The sequence below is a fragment of the Acartia tonsa genome, chromosome 7 (assembly GCF_053477335.1).
Source record: "Acartia tonsa isolate MP-2025a chromosome 7, ASM5347733v1, whole genome shotgun sequence".
In the NCBI taxonomy this organism is placed as follows: domain Eukaryota; kingdom Metazoa; phylum Arthropoda; class Copepoda; order Calanoida; family Acartiidae; genus Acartia; species Acartia tonsa.
In genome coordinates this window covers 15817142-15837366 of record NC_137266.1, presented here as the reverse complement: position 1 = coordinate 15837366, position 20225 = coordinate 15817142, and the positions used below count along the sequence as shown (strand labels likewise).

Below are 20225 nucleotides of genomic sequence, written 5' to 3'. Positions count from 1 at the left end.
ATTATCAGGAAATGGAGATGGAAACGAGAGGCGGTATCAGCGGGCGTCTGGTCGGCGGGAGGAGCGTGAACCGTCTGTTGAGATGCTGGATGCTGGTAGAGCTAATCGGCGGCATGTTGTGTATAGAAGAGATGATAGGAGGCAGTATGATGTAGAATCGCCCAGGTATGAGCCTGGGTATGATGACGAAGACGATGTTGGCAACGTGGGCCTTGAGGTTGAGCTTGATTCCAGGGATCGTCTGCCTAGTGAACAGAGTGGTTCGGAGCTAGACAGTTGGGCTGAGCCTCCAACGGACAAGCCTGAACAAAAGGTGGCAGATACTAGTTCTGGTGAGGGACGGCGCAGGTTTGGTAAGTTTGTGCCAAATCAGGCTGCTGGGTCGGTCAGGACTAAGGGAGCCAGCAAGGCTTATGATGATGCTGGGGAAGGTACTTCCAGAAGGGGCGTGGTCAAGCGGCCTGCTGGGGCAGATTCTCTTGGGCCTAAACAGAAGAGGGAGTTACCAGATTTGCGTGCTGAGGTCGAGAGAAATAAGGCTGAGCGCAAGAATGACAGACGTGGTTTGGCGCCGCTCAGTGATGAAGATATAGGTAGAATCAGTAATTCTGTTGCTGTGACTCTAAAGCCTATGGTTGAGGAAAAAATTCGTGAGGCTGTAAAAGAATCAGTCAAAAGTTTGAACACTGCACAGAAACTTTGGCAGACGGACGGTCATAAACGAATTAAAGATATGTTGGCCACGCATAAGAAGGATCTAATGGAATGTATAAGGAAGGTAGATACGGAGGTACAGCAAATGGTGGCTACTACTGCACAGCAAAAGGCTTCTTATCTGGTACAGCGTGTACAGACAGCAATGACTGATAATTGGGAAAGTAGTTCAACCAAGTTGGGACAGCAGGTGGGCCAACAGGTGGAAAGTGTTTTGGCAGGGCAGGGAACTAAGGTTCAAGAGGCTATTTCTGAGATGGCGCAAAAAGAGGCTGAAGTGCAAAGGCACCTGTCTAATATTTTTAGCGAGCTGTCCGAGATCCGGCGCAGAATAAACAATGACTTACCGGCGGCGGCATATTGGCAGTTGCAACAGGCTGGGACTTCTGGCGGTGCTGAGGCTAACAACGGGGTGATGATGGTTTCGGGAGGTGTTCAGGTCACTGGTGGTGTTGAGATGGAGGTGGCAATGCCGGCAGATGGGTCAGCGGTGGCTGCAGAGGTGGCTGTTGCGAATGATACTGCCTCAGCGGTAAATGATGCTGTGATGGTTGCTGTAGGAGGGCCAGTAACTGCTGCAGCGAGTAATGCTGTCATGGCAGCAACAGTGGGTGTCTCGGCTGAGGTTGGTGGAGGGGCGCTGAACACTCCTCCTCCAGTGGGTGAAGGAGATGAAGGACTTGAGGCCGGGGTTAATTTCGATGTAGGTTCACCCAGTGAAGACATTGATCCCAGTTTGTTGGATCAGCCTGATGGATGGTGAAACCATGCTTAGCTGGATGGTTTCAGAAGGGGGTAAATGTCATATATTTATGTTGTGATGTCATATATTTAAGTTTGCAGACATATTTTAGTTGTTACTCTTAATTACTCTTCAATTGCTCTCAGAAAGAATAAAGAGAAAATATATTTAAGTCAGTTGATATTGAGAGTCCTAACACAGAACATTATCTGGTTTGGGTTCGAGTCTTTATTAAGACCAATACAGCTATTCACAGACATCCTACTACTTTAGATAGTTGGCATAGGCAGATATTTTACCCCTTCAAAGTGCATAGTTAATTAATACATTGTATTAATTAAACAGACAGTCATCCTGTTGCTTGGTGTCCTGATATACAGACAGACATCCTGCTACTTCAGAACTTTCCAGCTTAAATAATCAGTAGTTTTGAATTATTAATATATTTAACCATTTCTAAATAAAGTATCAATATATAATCTTATTTACTCAAAAACTGCATTTAATCCAATATAATAAATACTTAAAAATCTGTTTGCATTTTGAATTGAATATTAAGTCTACTCTATCATTAACTTATGTAAGTCTGTCTATTTCAGACTATTGAAACAGTGATTATTTTTTTAAATTTATCATAACTTTTTGTATGTTTTCCCAGGAAAAAATGTTATCAAAGTATCTATTTCAAAGAAGGCGCAGGATTATGTATATTGAAAATATGGTGGTGTGAATTTCAATGACATTCCATATGTAATGTATATATTGTGTATATGTATGATATGTCAATTTTCTCAGTTCAAAATTGAATTTGTCTGAAGAGCCTGGTGTGCCTACACTTAAGCACTAAAACAAGTCTGAACTGCAAAGTTGAATTTGTCAATATATCTATGTACATACCAAAAGGCTAACATTACTCAGATTACTAAATATTATTAGAATGTCAGACGAAACTTGAGTATAAAAACATTTTTTATAAGAAAAAAAGCTGTTTTCTTTAAATTTGTTTTAGGTCAACTAAAGGTTATTACATGATATTATCCCACAGGGTCCAAGATCCTGTAGTGTACCCCCCTCCCCCCACTCCAATAAAAAAGGAATAGGTTTGCTCAGAAAATAAGTAATGTAGGATTTGGTTTATCAAGAAATAGGTTTGAGTAAAAGACTGCCATTTTGTATAAGAAGCTTGTTTTTACTACAATAAAAGTTTGTGAAAAAAATGCTTTACTTATGTTTGGCTATAATATTATCTTAGTATTTGTACAGAAATGATGGCACATTCAAGAGCGAACAGTAGTGAGAGAGAAGTGTGTAGTTTTTTTGCATTTCTGAATAAAATAAACTTACAGGGTGTCACAAAATAAACAAAAGAAAATTAATGTTACAGCAACAATAAATTATATTAGAAGTGTGTAGTATTTCGCTATGCGTTTTTAGCTATGTATTCCATAAACTTTCCTAAACAACCCCCTTGTAAATATTAAGCCACTTTTTAGTTAAAATGGCCAGGAGTTTAACAATCTAAATACGTATATTGCACAAAATCAATACATTTCCAAAGTTTATTGACAATGCATGCGAAAAATTCTAACTATTCTTAAACGTCTTTAATTTTTATTAAAAAACTTTTTTTTGCCAAACACTTGTATTTTTTTTCTTTAAAAAGTTATTTTTGCTTTACTTTTTATAGCCATAAAAAGAGTAAAAAAAAATCTACAAATAATTTAATGTTATAACAGCCTGTAATAAAGTATATTCACAATACACATTGTATCTAAGAGTATATGAAAGAAATAGATATAGAATATACGTGGATATTATGACAGGGGAAAATTGTCGTCAATTTAGGTTGCTATCACGGACACCACTTATTGCTCAGTCCGTTTATCTAGTAGGAGGGAAAGAAAATTGGGGAACGTTATTTAGTCAGCTAACTATCACTTTATTAGAGTACTAGATATCTGGTGTAAGATCCAAGTAAAAATAAATCCATTATGAAAGAATATATTTATCACTTTGTTGTTGAAATATCTTTGTATTTTAGAATCTATTATTCATAGGTACTTTAAATGGATACTGTTTAATTTTTCAGCAAGAAAAAACGGGTATAGTCCCTTTCGAGACAACACCTCTTAAGGGGCGTTTCGTCGTATTTTCTCAGTTGCTTTTGTTAGGTTATTTTAGGTTAGGTTAGGTGATTGCCCCGCAAGATTAGGCAATTGGCCCTGCAGGATTAAATCCCCCCGCAGGGGCTAGAAATAGGAAGAAAGCTACTGTGAAAACACGACGAAAATCCCCTTAAGAGGCGTTGTCACGAAAGGGACAATACAAAAAACACTTCGGATAATATTGGAAGCAAAAATGTTGTAGGATTTCTTATGACATGCCATATAATCTTTAGGACTTACATACCCAAAAAGATTCCATATTTTAACATAGAAAAATAAAATGTCTGTTTAATGCAAGAGTATGTGTCTAAAGATAAAGTCATACAATATTTCACATTATAAGATTATTTACAAAATATAAACTGTTTTGTATGAACGTCAATGTAAAAAAATTATGGAATACACTTGTTAAGTATATAAAATGTTTTCTAACATTATCATTTATATTTTTACACAGGTAAAAGATATGTAAAAAAATTCTTTTATGACAAAAAAATAAAATTATTTTATATTATATATTAAACCTTATTGTCCTAGAAATCAGTATTCCAAGAAGCAGATTCATAGCATAATTATAATATCACACAAAATATGTTTTGATTGTATGTACAGACTTTCTGGTAAGGATTATGAAGTTGCTACGCTTTCCTAACTGTACCTAATTATAAAGAAATCATTATGCCATGTAAAACATTGAAATTAAAAGGACAATTATAACTGAGGGTAATAACTATCCTTTAATTACGAACTGATAAAGACGGACTGATCAACCCTAAACGTTAAAAAGGCTCGCTATTGATAATACATATAATTCCTAACTAGACAACCGATAATTTGCACCAATTAGAAGTAGATTAAATTTAATACGCTGCACAATGAATAGAAAATTAATGTTGAAAACGGTATAATGTGGATTACCCAGTTCATGTATCGTAAACCTGTCTAAATAATAATTTGTCAAATGTTCTATAAGGATCAATGAGTTAAAAGAAAATTATTTTTATCATTTATCACTTTTAATTAAAGAAATTAAGGACAATATTATTTTTGATGAAAAAAAAACAGTAATTTAAAGAGACAAAACAAAGAAATAGACAGAATGTTTAAAATGAGTAAGATAAAAGTAATAACTAATTTAGGAAACAATCATCTATAAACTACTAAATTGCTTATTTGATTTAACATCGCAATTGATTTCTTCTTTTAAGTCACCCTTTAAGACTTTTTCCAATGCGATTAAAATTGGGAGGGTGGAGACACCATTTCTTGAAATAGTTATAAACCTTCCAACAGCTACAAGACATATAAGAAACTTTACTTCAATGAAGAACCATATAGGTCTAGTTGTTTGCCAAATCCTTCGCAGAGACAGACAGATAACCTGTTACTTTTATATAAGATTCTAAAATTGTCAAAAATCCAACGTACATATTTTCTTCCAGTTGTAAAATTGCGGGAACCTTTGTGCTTATAATACCTGCTGGGCGCTCAACAAAGAATTCAATGTAATGCATGCTGCGCGCTAAAATTGTTTCTTTCTCTTAGTTTTGCAACGTCCATACTTTTCAACTAATATTTAAGGTTTATGATAATTTTAAGAGTTGATGGTAGAGATTCCGTACAGGAGTGCTTAACAATCCACTGCAATTAAGTTTGATTGATTTTTTTATATATTTTTTTTATTTAAAACACTTTTAAATGGGTAAACATGATAAAATATAACCTACTAACGTCTAATAGAAGCCTCTAGGGGCACTTGACGGAGGAAAGAGGAAATTAACCCTTCTCTTTCGATTCAAATTTTAAAAAAAAAGGTTTACGAGATCCTTCGCTACACAAAAAAACAGTTATCCTAATACTTTTTTATCAGAATAAGGTGAAAATGAATTAAAAGTCTAAAGTTGGCTACTGTTTTTCACTATATATGTAAAAGTTGCTTGTTACTTCTAATTATACTTTCAGTTATTATCATCCTTGTTATATCATTCATATATAATCAAAAGAAAATATATTTTGTTGAAACCCTTTTTGTGCTTGTATAATACTTCCTGTGTTACATTTAGATTGTCTATTTCAATATTATAAGATACATTGCTTTCACAAATAAAAAGAAAAATATTATATTTAGAATAAGTATACTAATATATGAATAAAATCGAATATAACGAAAAGGTAGCGGTCTATAGTACCCTAGCAAAATGGTTATAGATGGCTTTTGTGTTCTATTGACGTCATAGTACAGGTAAAGAGAGAGGGAAGAGAGAAAGAAACCCCATATTATTCTATGACGTCAATATAGTAATCACGTCAAAAGTGGTAACATCTATCCCTATTTTACTAGGGCACTATAGACACCTCCAACTAAATGTTTAGAAATATAGATAGATATACAAACTTTAACTAAGGGTTTTTAGTTTTATTACTTAGGATTTATGAGTAGCTAATCTACTAGAAAAGTTTAAACATTTGGTTATACATAAAATAATTTATAAAACCTTTTTTTTCATGTGATTTATTATATTTTTTTTATGAAATAGGCCTATTTTATTATTTTCTTGGTTAATTTATAATTTATTATATTAGGCATATTCATATCATATTTCTTCGATCATATGTAAAAAAAAAGTAAAATTCAATGCTATACATTTAATATAATCAAATGTTATCCTTAAGTCAAAGCTACATTAAATAAAGCCTTAAGATGTTATTCATGTCAATTTTAAACCTTTAAAGTAAGGTGTTTTTAAAGGATCTTAAAAATAAAACAATGCACTTAACCCCAATGATAATACAAGAAATTACCCTTTCAGTAGATTAAAATAAATGGGTAAAAGCTTGGTCATTGAATGATTGTAACCAACCAACCAAACATGAATAAAATACCCAAAGTTTTGATGCAACATTGTTAAAAAACTTTGGGAACCAATTTATAGTAAAATTTCCCCTTCCTCCCTGGATGATGTGATATAGTTTTTCATAAAAGCAAATGACAATGAAAAAGCCTTTACTTTACAGTTACATAAAAGCCCAAGCTTTGCTTTTAGTTGTTTGTTCAGAGTTTGTCAAAACTTTTTAGTATACACAAAATACTAAAATGAAACATACATATTAATGAGACCAAGGCCGACGATAATCATACAAGCGAAGCTTTAATAGTGTTTCTAAATATACACGTAAGATTATGTTTCAACATAAAAAATTCTAGAATGTCTACCTATATATATGTTTATGTTTTTATCAAGTGAATTCAATATACTTTGAAGCGATCTGTTTCTTATTTACAGGGAAACTTCTTATAGTTTTTTTTATCTACTTTTGGGTTAGAGTAAAACACCTCCCCAAAGAAAAATGTCTCCTCGAAAGTACCTAACAATTTTCACCTTATTTTTTAAAAAAAATAATAAGCAATAGATTAAAGGAATGGTTTTATAAAAGTGTACAAATGAAAGTATATGTACATAATGGATATAATATTTCATGTTCTAACAAGTAAATCTTGTAGCGGGCTAAAATAACTATGCCTTCTATCGAACCCCTTTACCCAATCACCTTCTCTACTACTGGTTGAACGAACTGACCTATAAGGAGCTTTATGTTGGAAAGCTAAATTGATTACAATTTTTGCCCTGTCATAATATCCACGTATTTACTATGTCCATTATATACATAATAGCGGCTTCGCCCCTAGCCTCTAGGAGCTATGCCCCAAGAGGTGATTTGAAAAAAAATAAGGCAAAATTCGTAAAAGGACCAAGGAAATCTCCAGCAATTTTTTTTTTTTTAAATGAGGGTGATTTTTTTTGTTTTTTGGGGGGTTGGGGGTGTCCCACCCCCCAAGAAAATAGCTTAAAACCACCAGAGGTCCAATAAGTATATACCCTGAAGAGTAGAATCCGATCGGTTCAGTGGTTACCGTGATCTTAAGGGACAGACGGACAGACAGACGGACAGACAGACGGACAGACAGACGGACAGACAGACAGACAGACGGACAGACATCAAGCTACTTTGTATTATAGATACATAACTATACTACCAAAGTCAACATAGATTTAAATTCCTAGACTATATGAAATATCAGGGAGGGAGAGGACAATGGCTTATAAATCTGCCAACTAAAAGCAGTGTGTTTAAATTCTTTACTGACTATAGTGAATTATGTAAAAGTGGCTGACAAATTATAAGTGCAATATTATTTATTGAATTAATTTTTGCTTATACAACATTTACTGGCTACCAAAGTTAGACATCTACATATTAGAATTGAACAATGGGGGGGGAGTAAATTTATCCTCCAGTATCCTATCCCTGTAACCCAAAGTATTTGCAAGGGATCTAAAGGGATAAGACAATTGCCGGTAAATTGTTCTACATATCCAATGATTATAAATAAAATAACGTAGATCACAATTATTGGTTGAAACGTTTGAACACTCAACCTAATAAAACAACCAATAAAAATCAATAAAAGTCGTAAGGGGCGTCGTAGCTTAGTGGTAACGTACTGAGTTACGGTGATGAGTGTTCGAGTTAAAGTCCCCATGTGGCAACTCGAATTTCTCAGTTGAATTCATTCACTCAACTTTCCCTGGTTGTGTAAGAATGGAAACTATGGAGTGGTTTGGATACTTAATGGTCACGTACATGATATCTGTACAACCCTTATCCCAAGCTTCTCTACGGAGAGCGTCATTCATTACGGTGACTTAATTTGGGACGCCTGCCATACTCGGCGAGGGTGAGGTAATAAGGAGTAGCTCCCTTGAGACATCGGGTCAAGGCATAATGAACTTGAGCGTGGAGCTTGATGTCTCGTCCTTCTCCATGACTACTTAGGTCCAAACACTAAAAAGCAATGGCTACACAAACAAACAATGAAAGTCGTTGTACCAACAAATAAGAAAACGTTACTATAAAACTTTGAGGACTAGTGTAATAAACAGCCTAATGTCCCCTCACTTCCTGAGTATTCTCTGTGTTTGCCCTCATTCTAATCGTTTTCACTTTAAAAGATCAATGTTTGACTAAAATCTGAATTTCAAATGATATTCCCTTCAGATATGTATTTAATCGGTAACATCGCCTGAATCCAAAGTGCACCAAACATACCCCAAACCAAAAAACAAGAATGATCATCCATAAAAGCGAAAATAGAGCAAACAAACAATAAGAAATGTAAAGTCACTTCTCTTTTTAAAAACAATAAGTTTTGCTTACATTATTGAACTATACATAATTGACCAAGAAACTGACTCAAATTATATACAATTAATAAAAAATAAAAGGTGGGTTATTAGCAGTTCATTGGTTGTTGGAAAGATTTTTGGTATTTAATCCAGACGATCAAATCTGTTGAAGGAAATTAAATAATTTCATCTTGGTGAACAGTTGTCTTAAAATAATATAATTAAATTTCATTATTAAACTTTATGTTTATTTTAAATTATAGTTAGGTACTTTTTGATTAATAAAAGCAAAACTTTTCTATAAATAAGATGTGCCCGTCTGTCTGATATGCACATGTGCAACATGTAGTTTTTATTTTATATTGATGCAAATTAATGGATATAGAAAGAGTGGAAAAGAGAAAAATTGTCGTCGATTTAGGTTGCTAATATGGACCTTATTTCGTTCATCCAGTATGATGGGAGGGAATAGAGTAAAGGGGTAGAATGTGTGGAATCGTTATTTTAGCCAGCTGGGAGTATCACTTTATTCAAGTACACGAAAATCTGGTGCAACAAATAATTATGTATCGATTGGGATATTAGATTTACCCTATTGATGTTAAATATTACATACAGATATAATGTTGAAAGAGCAACAACTCAATAATCATTAACATAGACTAGATAATCAACATGGTCCCATACCATAATTAACATGATCCTATATATGTGCATACTAAGATTAACTTGATCCTTTATATTACAGGTCATGAGGATGGTAAAAACCTAGAGTTACTATAATTAACATGATCCTATATATGTACATCCTATGATCAACTTGATCCTCTTATATTGTAGGTTATGATAATGGTATAAATCTACAGATTCTATAATTAACATGATCCTAAATATGTGTATTTAATAATTATATTACAGGTCACAAAAGAGTTATGCACACGGAGATACTATAATTAACATGATCCGAAATATGTGAATACTAAGTTTAACTTGATCCTTTTATATGATAGGTCATGAGGATGGTATAAACCTGGAGATTGTGGACCTGAACATGGAGGATACAGGCAAGGGTGTCAACTTTATTTTATTGAATATATTTCAAGTAATAATTGACTTGGCAACGACCATAGGTGGCGCAATTTTACCTTTTTTTTCCCCTCGCTTCTACCCTTTTACCCTTTTTACTATTTCTAAATAACTTTCAGTCTTGTAAAAAGACAGGCGGCCACAGTAGCATAAGGACATACATCAAATATAAGAAAATGTTAAAGACGAAGAAAGTCGATCAAAATAAATTATGACGTCATAACAATGTGGGATGAGGAGAGAAGGAGTGGGAAAGAAAACCCCTAAAAAAGAGATGGATAATCCCGCATTTTTATGATGTCACATTGAGTGACTTTCTTGTTCCAAAAAATGTTGACGCCCGTTGGCTTTCAGGAGAATATATCTGTGAAGTTGAAAATTCTGGTGAGCCAGTTATGCAAACAAATAAACTTCAAGTCCTAGGTAAACATTCAAATTTTAGGTTTGCGTATAAATCAACCAATTTCCCTAAAGCTATATTCAAAATTTTAGTTTCTGCATACTGTTGTAGGAATTCATATTGTTATTTTGGGAGATATCGAAATGGTTCCTCTGGTGTAATTTACAGCTATTTAAGCGCTACAGATTAGCATTTCTATTTCAAAATACCCATACTGATATCATAAGTATTGCTATTTTTTGTTAAAACTCTATACAAACATCAACATTTAAAGATCTTTTTGGTTGGGGAGGGTAAAGGTACCACAACACAAGCCTAAAGAAAGGGAAAGTTTTAAGTTTAAGGAACTTTATATAGCAATAAACCATGTATCCGTTTTTGTGTTATCATTTTTGTCATCATATTAGCGTAAATTCAAACATGAACAAGTAACAGTGGGCATCTAGTGTTGAAAGTGGTATAAATTGGTTTATTATGGTGTGAACATTTAGGGGTTGTATATTTAAATTATTGGTAAAATGTTTTAAACCAACCAATCAATATTAAATAAAAATATTCAAAGTGTTTAAGCCAACAATAAGATCATATTACTTTTGGTACCAGTGTAATTTACAGGCTAAAATCCCCTCCCTCCCTGTCTAATCTACTTCCTCTAGATGTTGGTTTAGCAGTCAATATCTTCAACAAGATACCAACATACAAACATTACTTTTATGTACAGAACAATTTATAAAATAAATAACAAAGAACATTCAACTAATGCACTGTAAAAGTTGGTTTAGCAGTCAATATCTTCAACAAGATACCAACATACAAAAATTACTTTTTTGTACAGAACAATTTTCAAAATAAATAGCAAAGAACAATAAAGTGTTATACAGTAAAAATTATTTTGTAAATATAATGTTTAAATAATTTATATTCAACTTGTATTCTATAGAAAATGAACCTTAATTTAATTAATAAAAAGTGTATGTCTTTGGTTATATCAAATAATTAGTGGGTAGACATGGATGTAGATTACTGTAATATTAAAGTAAAACACTAGAGGGTGAAGGGGTTAAATAACTGTATCTCCCCATCCCAAAGTCCTTGTGCTGACCTTTTAAAATGAACCAATGGTGTCGAGTATATTAACACAGCCAAGTATCAGAGAAATATTTGCTAGCAGACGAAAAAGGTCATTAAAAAGGGAGGGAGGTACTTATCTGTATATACATCTAATATCTATACTATAGATCTGTTACTGTAATGAACATAATATAAAAGTTATGTTGTAATAATCTTATGGGTTTATAATATGTGAGCAACTTTTTACATCAACACTTAATGGTTAAATACACACTAAATATTTACGAACTTTTTTTACAATCCTTCAATATACATATTTGCATAAAAAACATGAAATTTTTATGTAACTGTTTGAATTTTTTTGTGGCGAAGCTACTGTATAAAAAAAGTGTTGTTCGGCTTTATGTCAAGAACATTTAAGTGGCATTTTTTTCTTGTCTGCTATTGAATATAAACTGCTGAAGTATGGAGATTTAATTGATTAGATTAGATACTTTATAACGAACTTTGTGCTTCTGTCTGTCCGCAACGCTCTTAAGATTTAATTTGAAAAAGGACATTATAACTTTATTACATGTTAAACTAGAAGCCTCTAGGGGCACTTAAGGAAGGAGGGGGAAAAGTCGACCTAATCCCATTTTAGATTTGAGTTTCAAAAGAATAAAAAAAATATTTTTTTGGGGGAGGGGGGTAAAGACACCCTCCCCAAAAATAATTAAAAACACTCCCAGGACCTATTAAAGGGTGTTAAAAGGACATGATTTGGGTAATTTTTTGTTAGTTTTTGACCTAAACTGTAGGATTTATATTGAAAAGAGTGAAGCGATCGGGTTTTTTTAACACCCTTTAGAAGCTTCACTGCAAATGAGAACAATATCGGTTCAGCGGTTAGCGAGATCCTTCTGGACAGACAAAAAACGCTTACTACTTTATATAATAGGATAAGATTACAGTTTTTAATTTTTTTTAAGGTTTCCCAATAAAAATATGCATTTTGTCTGTGATCACAGCTTCTAAATTTCCTTATTTATTTCTTTTTATCCTTGTTTTTTAGCGAAAATGTTTTTGTTAAAATTTCAATAACTCCATGACAAAGTGATGTTTAAAAAAGTACGTGTACCATCATCTAGTTTTTATTTTAGAAAAAAAAACTTTTACTCTTTAAAAACATATTGACAGTAAAAGGGCAGTGGGGGGGAGGGGGGGGGGGGAAGCTAGCTTTTTAAAAAGTACTCATGTTAGTGTCTTATTTCGATAATTATGTTAGGCTATGGGTATTTTTCTTATAATTACTGGGTAATAGTTTACTGTTCATTCAGAGTTGTGCGCATTGATTAACTAAAAATGCACCAAAAGAAACAAAATTGTTACCAAACAAAACTATATTTCAAAAATATGTCCCCAGCAAAAACATTTTTTCTTTAAATATTTATCACATTATTTATTTTATCAACGCTGAAAAAAGTGACAAAATACAGTAACACCTAAATGCACGTAAAAAGACTCTTGTTGCCTATTGTAACGTAGCAAGTATATGGAAAATAAAATCAGAGTAATATTAAGATAAAAAATATTATTATTTGAATATAGAGCCCGATCAATTTAAATAAATCCATGTTTTGGTTTTATTATATTGAAATACATATCATAAAAGTGACTTATTTGGCCACGCAGAATGATGCATTATATATTGACGGACAGTCTTGCTATGAAGAACAAATCATAGATATTAAATAACTATACTTTTTGTAAATTTTTCTTATATTTTTAATAAAATATAAAGTTGTCTTAGATAAGTCTATCAGTCACAATAAACAATAGTTACAAAATTGTGTTGATTTTTACCTTTATAGTTGTTATCGGTAGCTGTAGATTTGCCGCTATTCAGCAGCAAAAACATAAAAATCAGCCGCCATAACTAAGCTGTGTAATAGCTAAGATTTTTAAAGGCAATTTACCTTTTGCTTTTGTTTAAGCTTCTTAATAATGATGTCTATTAATTTCTTTTAACTCTATGTTTGTAAATGTATGTTTGTCTGACTTTCTTTATTTGATAGGCTTCGCTTTGAAGAACAATTTTCAACAATTCGCAGTCAATAAAAATGCGCGACTGCCGAGCCCTGTTTAAATTTACTGTCCTTGATTAAGAGAAAAAAAACTCATTAGAATATTAATGTCTTCTAATTTCTTATTTAATTTACATAGACAGAAAATGTACGCAGGTTAAAACAGTGCAAGGGCAAATATACTGCTTTAGAAATATTAATAAAGATTTGGTTTTTGAATCTTTTTTTACACTTAGATTTAGGTAAATTAACATTTTTTTAAAGATACTTTTTAAAAAAACAAATTTAGATATGTACAAAATCAGAGTTTGAATTAACCAAACATCGAAAATTAAGATATAAGGAAAATTTATTGTAAAAGAACAGACAACAATTTTATTGAACATTATTGAAATTTATACGCTATCCTAAAATATTTATTTGAATCTGGTTTTTTATTAAAATATATTATTTTATTAATGAATTAATGGGTTATATATCATAATCATGTCGATATAAGAGCTATTTTTGCCTGATATTTTCGTCAACAAATAACCTTACAATGAGATTTTTATTACTGTAGACTTATGTTAGATTACTGCACAATGCAAGTTGAGATTCGCCTTCAAAAATGTAATTAGCTTGTTATTTCTTGGCTGTTAAGGGTCATAATTGTCTTTTTACATTAAATAGTTTTTCATTAAATCTGTCCCAACTTGTGTTAGTCCTGCTCTAAAATAAATTACAAGTGTACCAGTAATTAATGGAATTAAGCCCAATTCATGTTGTAATTTGTTAAGTGCCCCCCGCGCCCATCCACACTGTGCCCAATACCTACTCTCTGAGAACGTCTCTTTAAAACATTATACTTCTCCTTCTTTTTCATCCTGAAACTGAACTTTTTACCCTTATAGAACAATAGCATTTTGTTTTGAGTATTTTTTGTGTTTCCTTTGAATCTTGCTACTTGATCTTAAATAAATACTCGCAAAAATCCATCATCTCAAAAACGGAAGAACAGGTGATTTAATAATTTTAAGGATAATTTACCTTTAGGACAGATTTTGGTAGGTTTTAGGCTATATGAAAGAGGTGGAAACGTCCTAGCTTTGACTAAATATAAAGGGGATACTAACAAATAACAAGGGTTATAACATTCATAAAAGAGAAGCTTCGAATAAAAGATTTATGTTTTGTAAAATACTAGAAAAATACTCGAATACATATTTCTTGTTAAATGATAAAATATTAATTTATTATCGTAATTTTGAAAAGAATAATGTTTAATTGAACCTATACTGTGAACTATAATTAATTTTACTAATAATGTTTAGCAGCGCAACTACTATATGATTACAGTGTGTCCATACATATTTTTTTTACAAATGACGATGACAGTCCCTCTGTGCGAGATAAATAAAAAAAATACTCAGCTGACGTTTAACATAAACATTTGCATTTTTTTTGCAGATTCCTATATAGATATGGTATTAGACGGTATATAACCAATGACCATTTGCTACGCTACTTATGGACAGTTTTGGCTTTGTTTTGGTAAAATTATATACATTACAATTAATAATCTATTATTAGATTAATAATGTTTAAGCATGACCTAATAGAATTTTTACATATAACAAGAAAAATTATAACTTTTAGTAGCGAGGCTTAAACAAAGTTAGTATTCTCTTACAAACTCTTGTTGTAGTGTAGTTCGTTTTCTAAAAAGACGATTTAATAAGAAGATACACTATTCTAGAAGATAAAACCTGATTATTATATCCCATGAAAAATTTTAATTTAAAAAGTTAAAAATCAACATGTTTGAAATGGACACACGGATATTCTGGTAACAATTATAGAGTTGCTACGCTTTCTAAATCGTACCTTACTACTACAGGAATCATAATATAAAGTTTGAAATCAATCGGATAATTCTATCATGCCTAAATTAACGAAAAAGGCTATCCGTTACGGACGGACGGACGAATTGACCCTAATTATAGAAAAGCTTAGCTTTTAAAAAAAGGGTTGAAGTTTTTTTGTCCATGATGAAATATCTACTATATTATTTTCTTTATCTGTGAGACTCTCTGTAATATTTATATAAGATACAGATGTAGATTTGAAGATTCTTAAACCAATGAACACGTACTCAATAACTCACTTTTTCTGTCTTTCTTTAAATTTCATAATTATATTGGCAAATTTTAAGTAGTATATTTATGAGCTCATTATGGATGTACAATGGTACTTCCTTGTTCTTATTGTACTAGAAATGGCACTAATATGAAACTAATGTCAAACATTAACAAATATTATAAACAATAAAACAAATATGTGACTTCAAAATAATACTTAACCTTGTTTTCTGAAGCGCAACTGCTTCAAAACTAGAATGGTCCGTTCATCTATTAGTAAAGGTCGTTTAAAGAACACTCTAAAAAGTTAAACTATTTTAGATTAGTAAAAAAAATTTACATTAGAAAGGACTTACAAGCTTTGTTTTTAGGAGGTTTTAAAGGGTTGAGGGGGTGGTCTAATATATTTGATTAATTATGAGGGAGTTAAAGTGAGTGGTTTTAAAGTTTAGAGACCTTTGTATTCAAGGGGGGGGGGGGGCAAAATCATCCTACAGCTAAAATTGAGAACTCAAGACAATAAGCTAAAGAATAAGCGAAAACTTAACACAAAAAAATACTTTATGATTAAAACATACAATAAAAGTTAAGTAAGTTATCTATTTCTTCTTTAATGTTGTTGTCTTATTATTGCTGCGCTAGTAATGACCATAATTGTCCTTGCTAGAATACCTTTCGTATTTATGTTTGCTTTACAAACACTTGAGTTTAAATTAATTTCTTCTGTAATCAAATTTGAAAATACTTGAGTGTAATACAACTGCAAAATTATCTACGGATAGGACAATTGAAAATTAGTTAATCTTCTGCCCAATTATAATAAACAACATTTAACCTTTGGTTTATTGGTTGATATTAATTAGGTGGTAGATTATAATTTTTAAATTAACAATGCTTTTCTAAAATTAGGGTATGACCATCCGTACGTCCGTAACGTAAATTTAGGATTGTCCTATCGATTTCGAACTTTATTTGATCCCTGTAACAGTGAGGTATAATTTAAAAAGCGCAGAAATGTCTTATTAAAGATTTTTCAATTTTTTGTATGATATAAGTTTTCTATTAATCTGGTTTTTGGAATAATTCCTATGAAAAGATACACTGTTGTAATAAAAGATGCTCTGTGCTCAAGTCCAAAAATGTAAGCATGTCCTTAAACAGAATCTTAATTTTGCAACATATATATATATTATACTTAAATCTTAAATTAATGTTCTGCTTATTAAGTTTTGACAATCTACAAGTGTTTATTTTCATTTGTCCTAATGTCAGATTTTAGAGCTTGCTTTTAAATATGAATGTTGCCATCCTTGTCTTATTATATATAAAAAAGGCTCTTATATTGTAAATTTTACTCAATGAAGTTTTAAATTAAGGCATAAAAAAAGATTGATATACATCTATTTACCTTAGTTAGCCTTTACTTTTATAAAGATCCACAATACAATAGGAGAAGTATATTACACATAAATGATCCCATTTAGATTTGCAAAAGAAATACTTTTGATTTGGTATTATCCTTTCACCTTTTAATGGACCATTCTAAAATGTATATATTCATGAATTTTGTTTATGGTTAGGTAAGGTTAAGTCAGGGTAAGGAAATCCCGTAGGAATTGGCTATCATAAATAGAATTGGAAGAATTATTTTTTTTTTTTTTGGGGGGGGGGTCCAATTTATAAATGGTGGTATTACCTATTATATCTTTATTTCCTATTTACTGTTTATTGTGTATAGATATATCTTTGATAAAAAAGCTACTCGACAATTTGCATGAATTGGTTAATTTATCATTGTGACGTCATAAACACAGGATTATTTCATTTCGAAATAGAGGAAAGACTTTTTTCCAGTATAGCTTTGAAACCGTTTTTACGAATAATAATATAAAAATTTGAAAAAATAATACTCTCATGGCCAATAAAACTGGCGTTAATTTTATAATTTTCCTTTTAATGTCCGCGGAAAGCTGTCTATAATACGATGCAATTATCAATAACTATTATTGATTCAAATTGTTATTGTTTTATTTCAGTGCCACCAAAGATCTCTACGATGCATCCAGACAAGAATTTAACTGTGAGAAAAGATTCCAGGTAGGTTTTTAATATAGTTTTACTTGGCTGCTATATTAGACAATTGTCTGACTTTAATTCATATTAAATCATGGAACAGTAGGTCAAATCTTATAAAAAACATGGTATTATCCTCTTAGAAAATTTTTTTCAATATTGAAAATTTGAGTACCCCCCTCCCCCCCCCCCCCCGACAGCGAACTATGAACTCTGGCCGCAGCGCTCGCCTCCCTAGCCTGCCTAGCCGCAGCGCTCGGCCCCCTTGCCTGCCTAGCCGCAGCGCTCGGCCCCCTTGCCTGCCTAGCCGCAGCGCTCGGCTCCCTAGCCTAAAACCTAACCTAAAATAGTTGTTCGTCGGTAGTCGTGGGAGGGGAGGGGGGGGGGGTGCAAAATTGAAAAATAAATTTCTAAAAGGATAACGCCAAAAACATTTTAGAATCGCCTCCGAGTTAAGAAAGAAACAATAGTCTACCCTAGGAAACTTTAAAGGACATGGCTTATTGTTTTTTTAAACTTTAATTAGTCAGTTTAATCAAAAATATATATTTGCACATAGTTATTTATCCTGTTCTACTTTTACCAAACTTGCATTGGTTTTGTACAATTTTCAAACTGCCATTGAAAAATCCACGAAGCATTCCTTTTATTGAATGTTCACCATATTCTTCTTATAAATATCAGGGCTCGGCAGCTGCAATAAGCTGCATGTTTTAGCCAGCACATTCTTACAGAACTTGCTAAACAAAAATTTACAGCTGACGGGAGGGTGGTGGTACCCTCATCTAAGCTAGTAATAAACCTTCCCTGGACCTATGAGAATCTATACTGTAAAAGAGAACCATATCGGTTTAGTGGTTAGTGAGATCCTTCGGTAGAAACAGACAGACAGATAAACAAACAGACAAATATCCTGTTACTTTTCTATAAGGATTTGAATTGAATCAACTGCCGAAAACAATCCCCAACTTTCCACGAACGAGAGCAAGTGATTCTAAGCACCTTCCAGCATTGATCCATAGTATTTTTTTAGTGGATATACTAGGTTTATGTTAAGTATTTGGTTTATCGACTAAAAGGTTAGGTTTCGCTATGGTTTTATATGAAAAAAAATGAAAACAGTAAAAGTGTCGAACTATGACGTCAGAAAAAAATTAACAATTAACCAATAAGAAGCCAGTATTCACTGTGGTAAAATAGATAGCGGCCCCTTATTGGTTAATTGTTAATTTTTTCTGACGTCATAGTTCGACACTTTTAATGTTTTCAAAAAAATTGAAAAGTAAAGCATTTTTTGGTGCACTATCATCAAATGTTTTGATTAGTTCAAACTGTTTTTTTAAAGCTTGACACAAAAGTATATTATTTTGATTCAAAATGAATATTTTTAGGCCCATCCAAAATTAAACCTTCAACCCTTTTAGCAAGATTGTGAGATATTACATAGTCAACCCGCAATTTTAATACAATACCAAATTGTCAATAAAATATCCCTAGTAAATATGAAAAGCAACACATTTATTCATTGTTAAAGTTTTGAATACCTGGCTTACAATATTTATATTTAAGCTTGGCTTTGCGTCTATTTTTATCCTATACTTATAATGCCATACTTTGCAAAGAAAGTTTTCAATTTTAGATGAGTAACATTTTTATAAGCTTACTTTTCCTCTTTTTTTGATTGAAAAGAAATTTTTCATTATTTTTAATGGATTTTTTCTAATCTATGGTAAGAAAATTACAAAATCAACTTTATTGTCAATTAAAATAAATTAAGGTTAGAATCCAATCCAAATATTTCAAATGCCTTGCAAGTTTGCAGTTGCTTCGAGACTAGTCTGAAGCTAAAGATCTCGGAAACTGTTGGTAAAAATTGATTGTAAATTTACCCTCCTCTACAGGCTATGGCGGAAGCCACTAGTTCATATCAAGTATCACTAAACTGATTGAATTCTTTATTTTGGGAAGTTTTGGAAGCATATATCCTAGATTGGTTTTAAACTACTTTTTCTCAAAATTTAAGCTTTGGATGGTTTAAAGCTAATAATCTAACAATTACGTGAATAAATGGCCCCTTCAAGCTAGATTCAAGCCACACGAATTATTTATTTTATGCTCTAAATAAATTATTGCGTTATTCTGCCAAATCCTGAACGGTTTCTGGGAATTGAAAAGATTGAAATTCAATATTGGCTATCAAAAGTATATCAAAAAGTGCTCTCTGCCACATTTATACACTTTTTGCCTTGACACAATAAAGAATACAATTTTAACAATGATGATTTTGTCCATAAGTACGGCGGCAACCAACATTTGAAATAGAGAAAAAGTACATTAATTTGTAGTACAGTTTAATCTTCAAGATAGAATTCTTAAATTAAGCTAAACTAATGACATGTCTATGACTCGTCTATGTAACTAAATTTATAAAAAATATTTTTTTAGGTCTACTAAAATCTTAATCTAAAGTTAAAAATACAAAATTCGGTGCATAAAAAGTTTTTTTTTATTAAAAAGTAATGATTTAATTTAAATTTTTTTTCATGCAAGAGTATGTAAAGTTTGATAAAAAAGGAATTATCCCTCTGATCAGAAATTGGAC

At 31.9% G+C, this 20225-nt stretch overlaps 1 protein-coding gene across 2 annotated transcripts in view; it reads left to right on the top strand.

Moving 5' to 3' along the window:
- The window catches only part of LOC145324949 (lachesin-like), a 139474-nt gene that overhangs the window by 61301 nt on the left and 57948 nt on the right, over positions 1 to 20225 (top strand). For both annotated transcript variants that reach the window (XM_080167711.1, XM_080167709.1), the window contains 3 exons: positions 9818 to 9871; positions 10248 to 10316; positions 17587 to 17647. In XM_080167711.1, coding sequence (XP_080023837.1) covers positions 9818 to 9871; positions 10248 to 10316; positions 17587 to 17647 — 184 coding nt within the window. The remainder of the gene's footprint in view (positions 1 to 9817; positions 9872 to 10247; positions 10317 to 17586; positions 17648 to 20225) is intronic.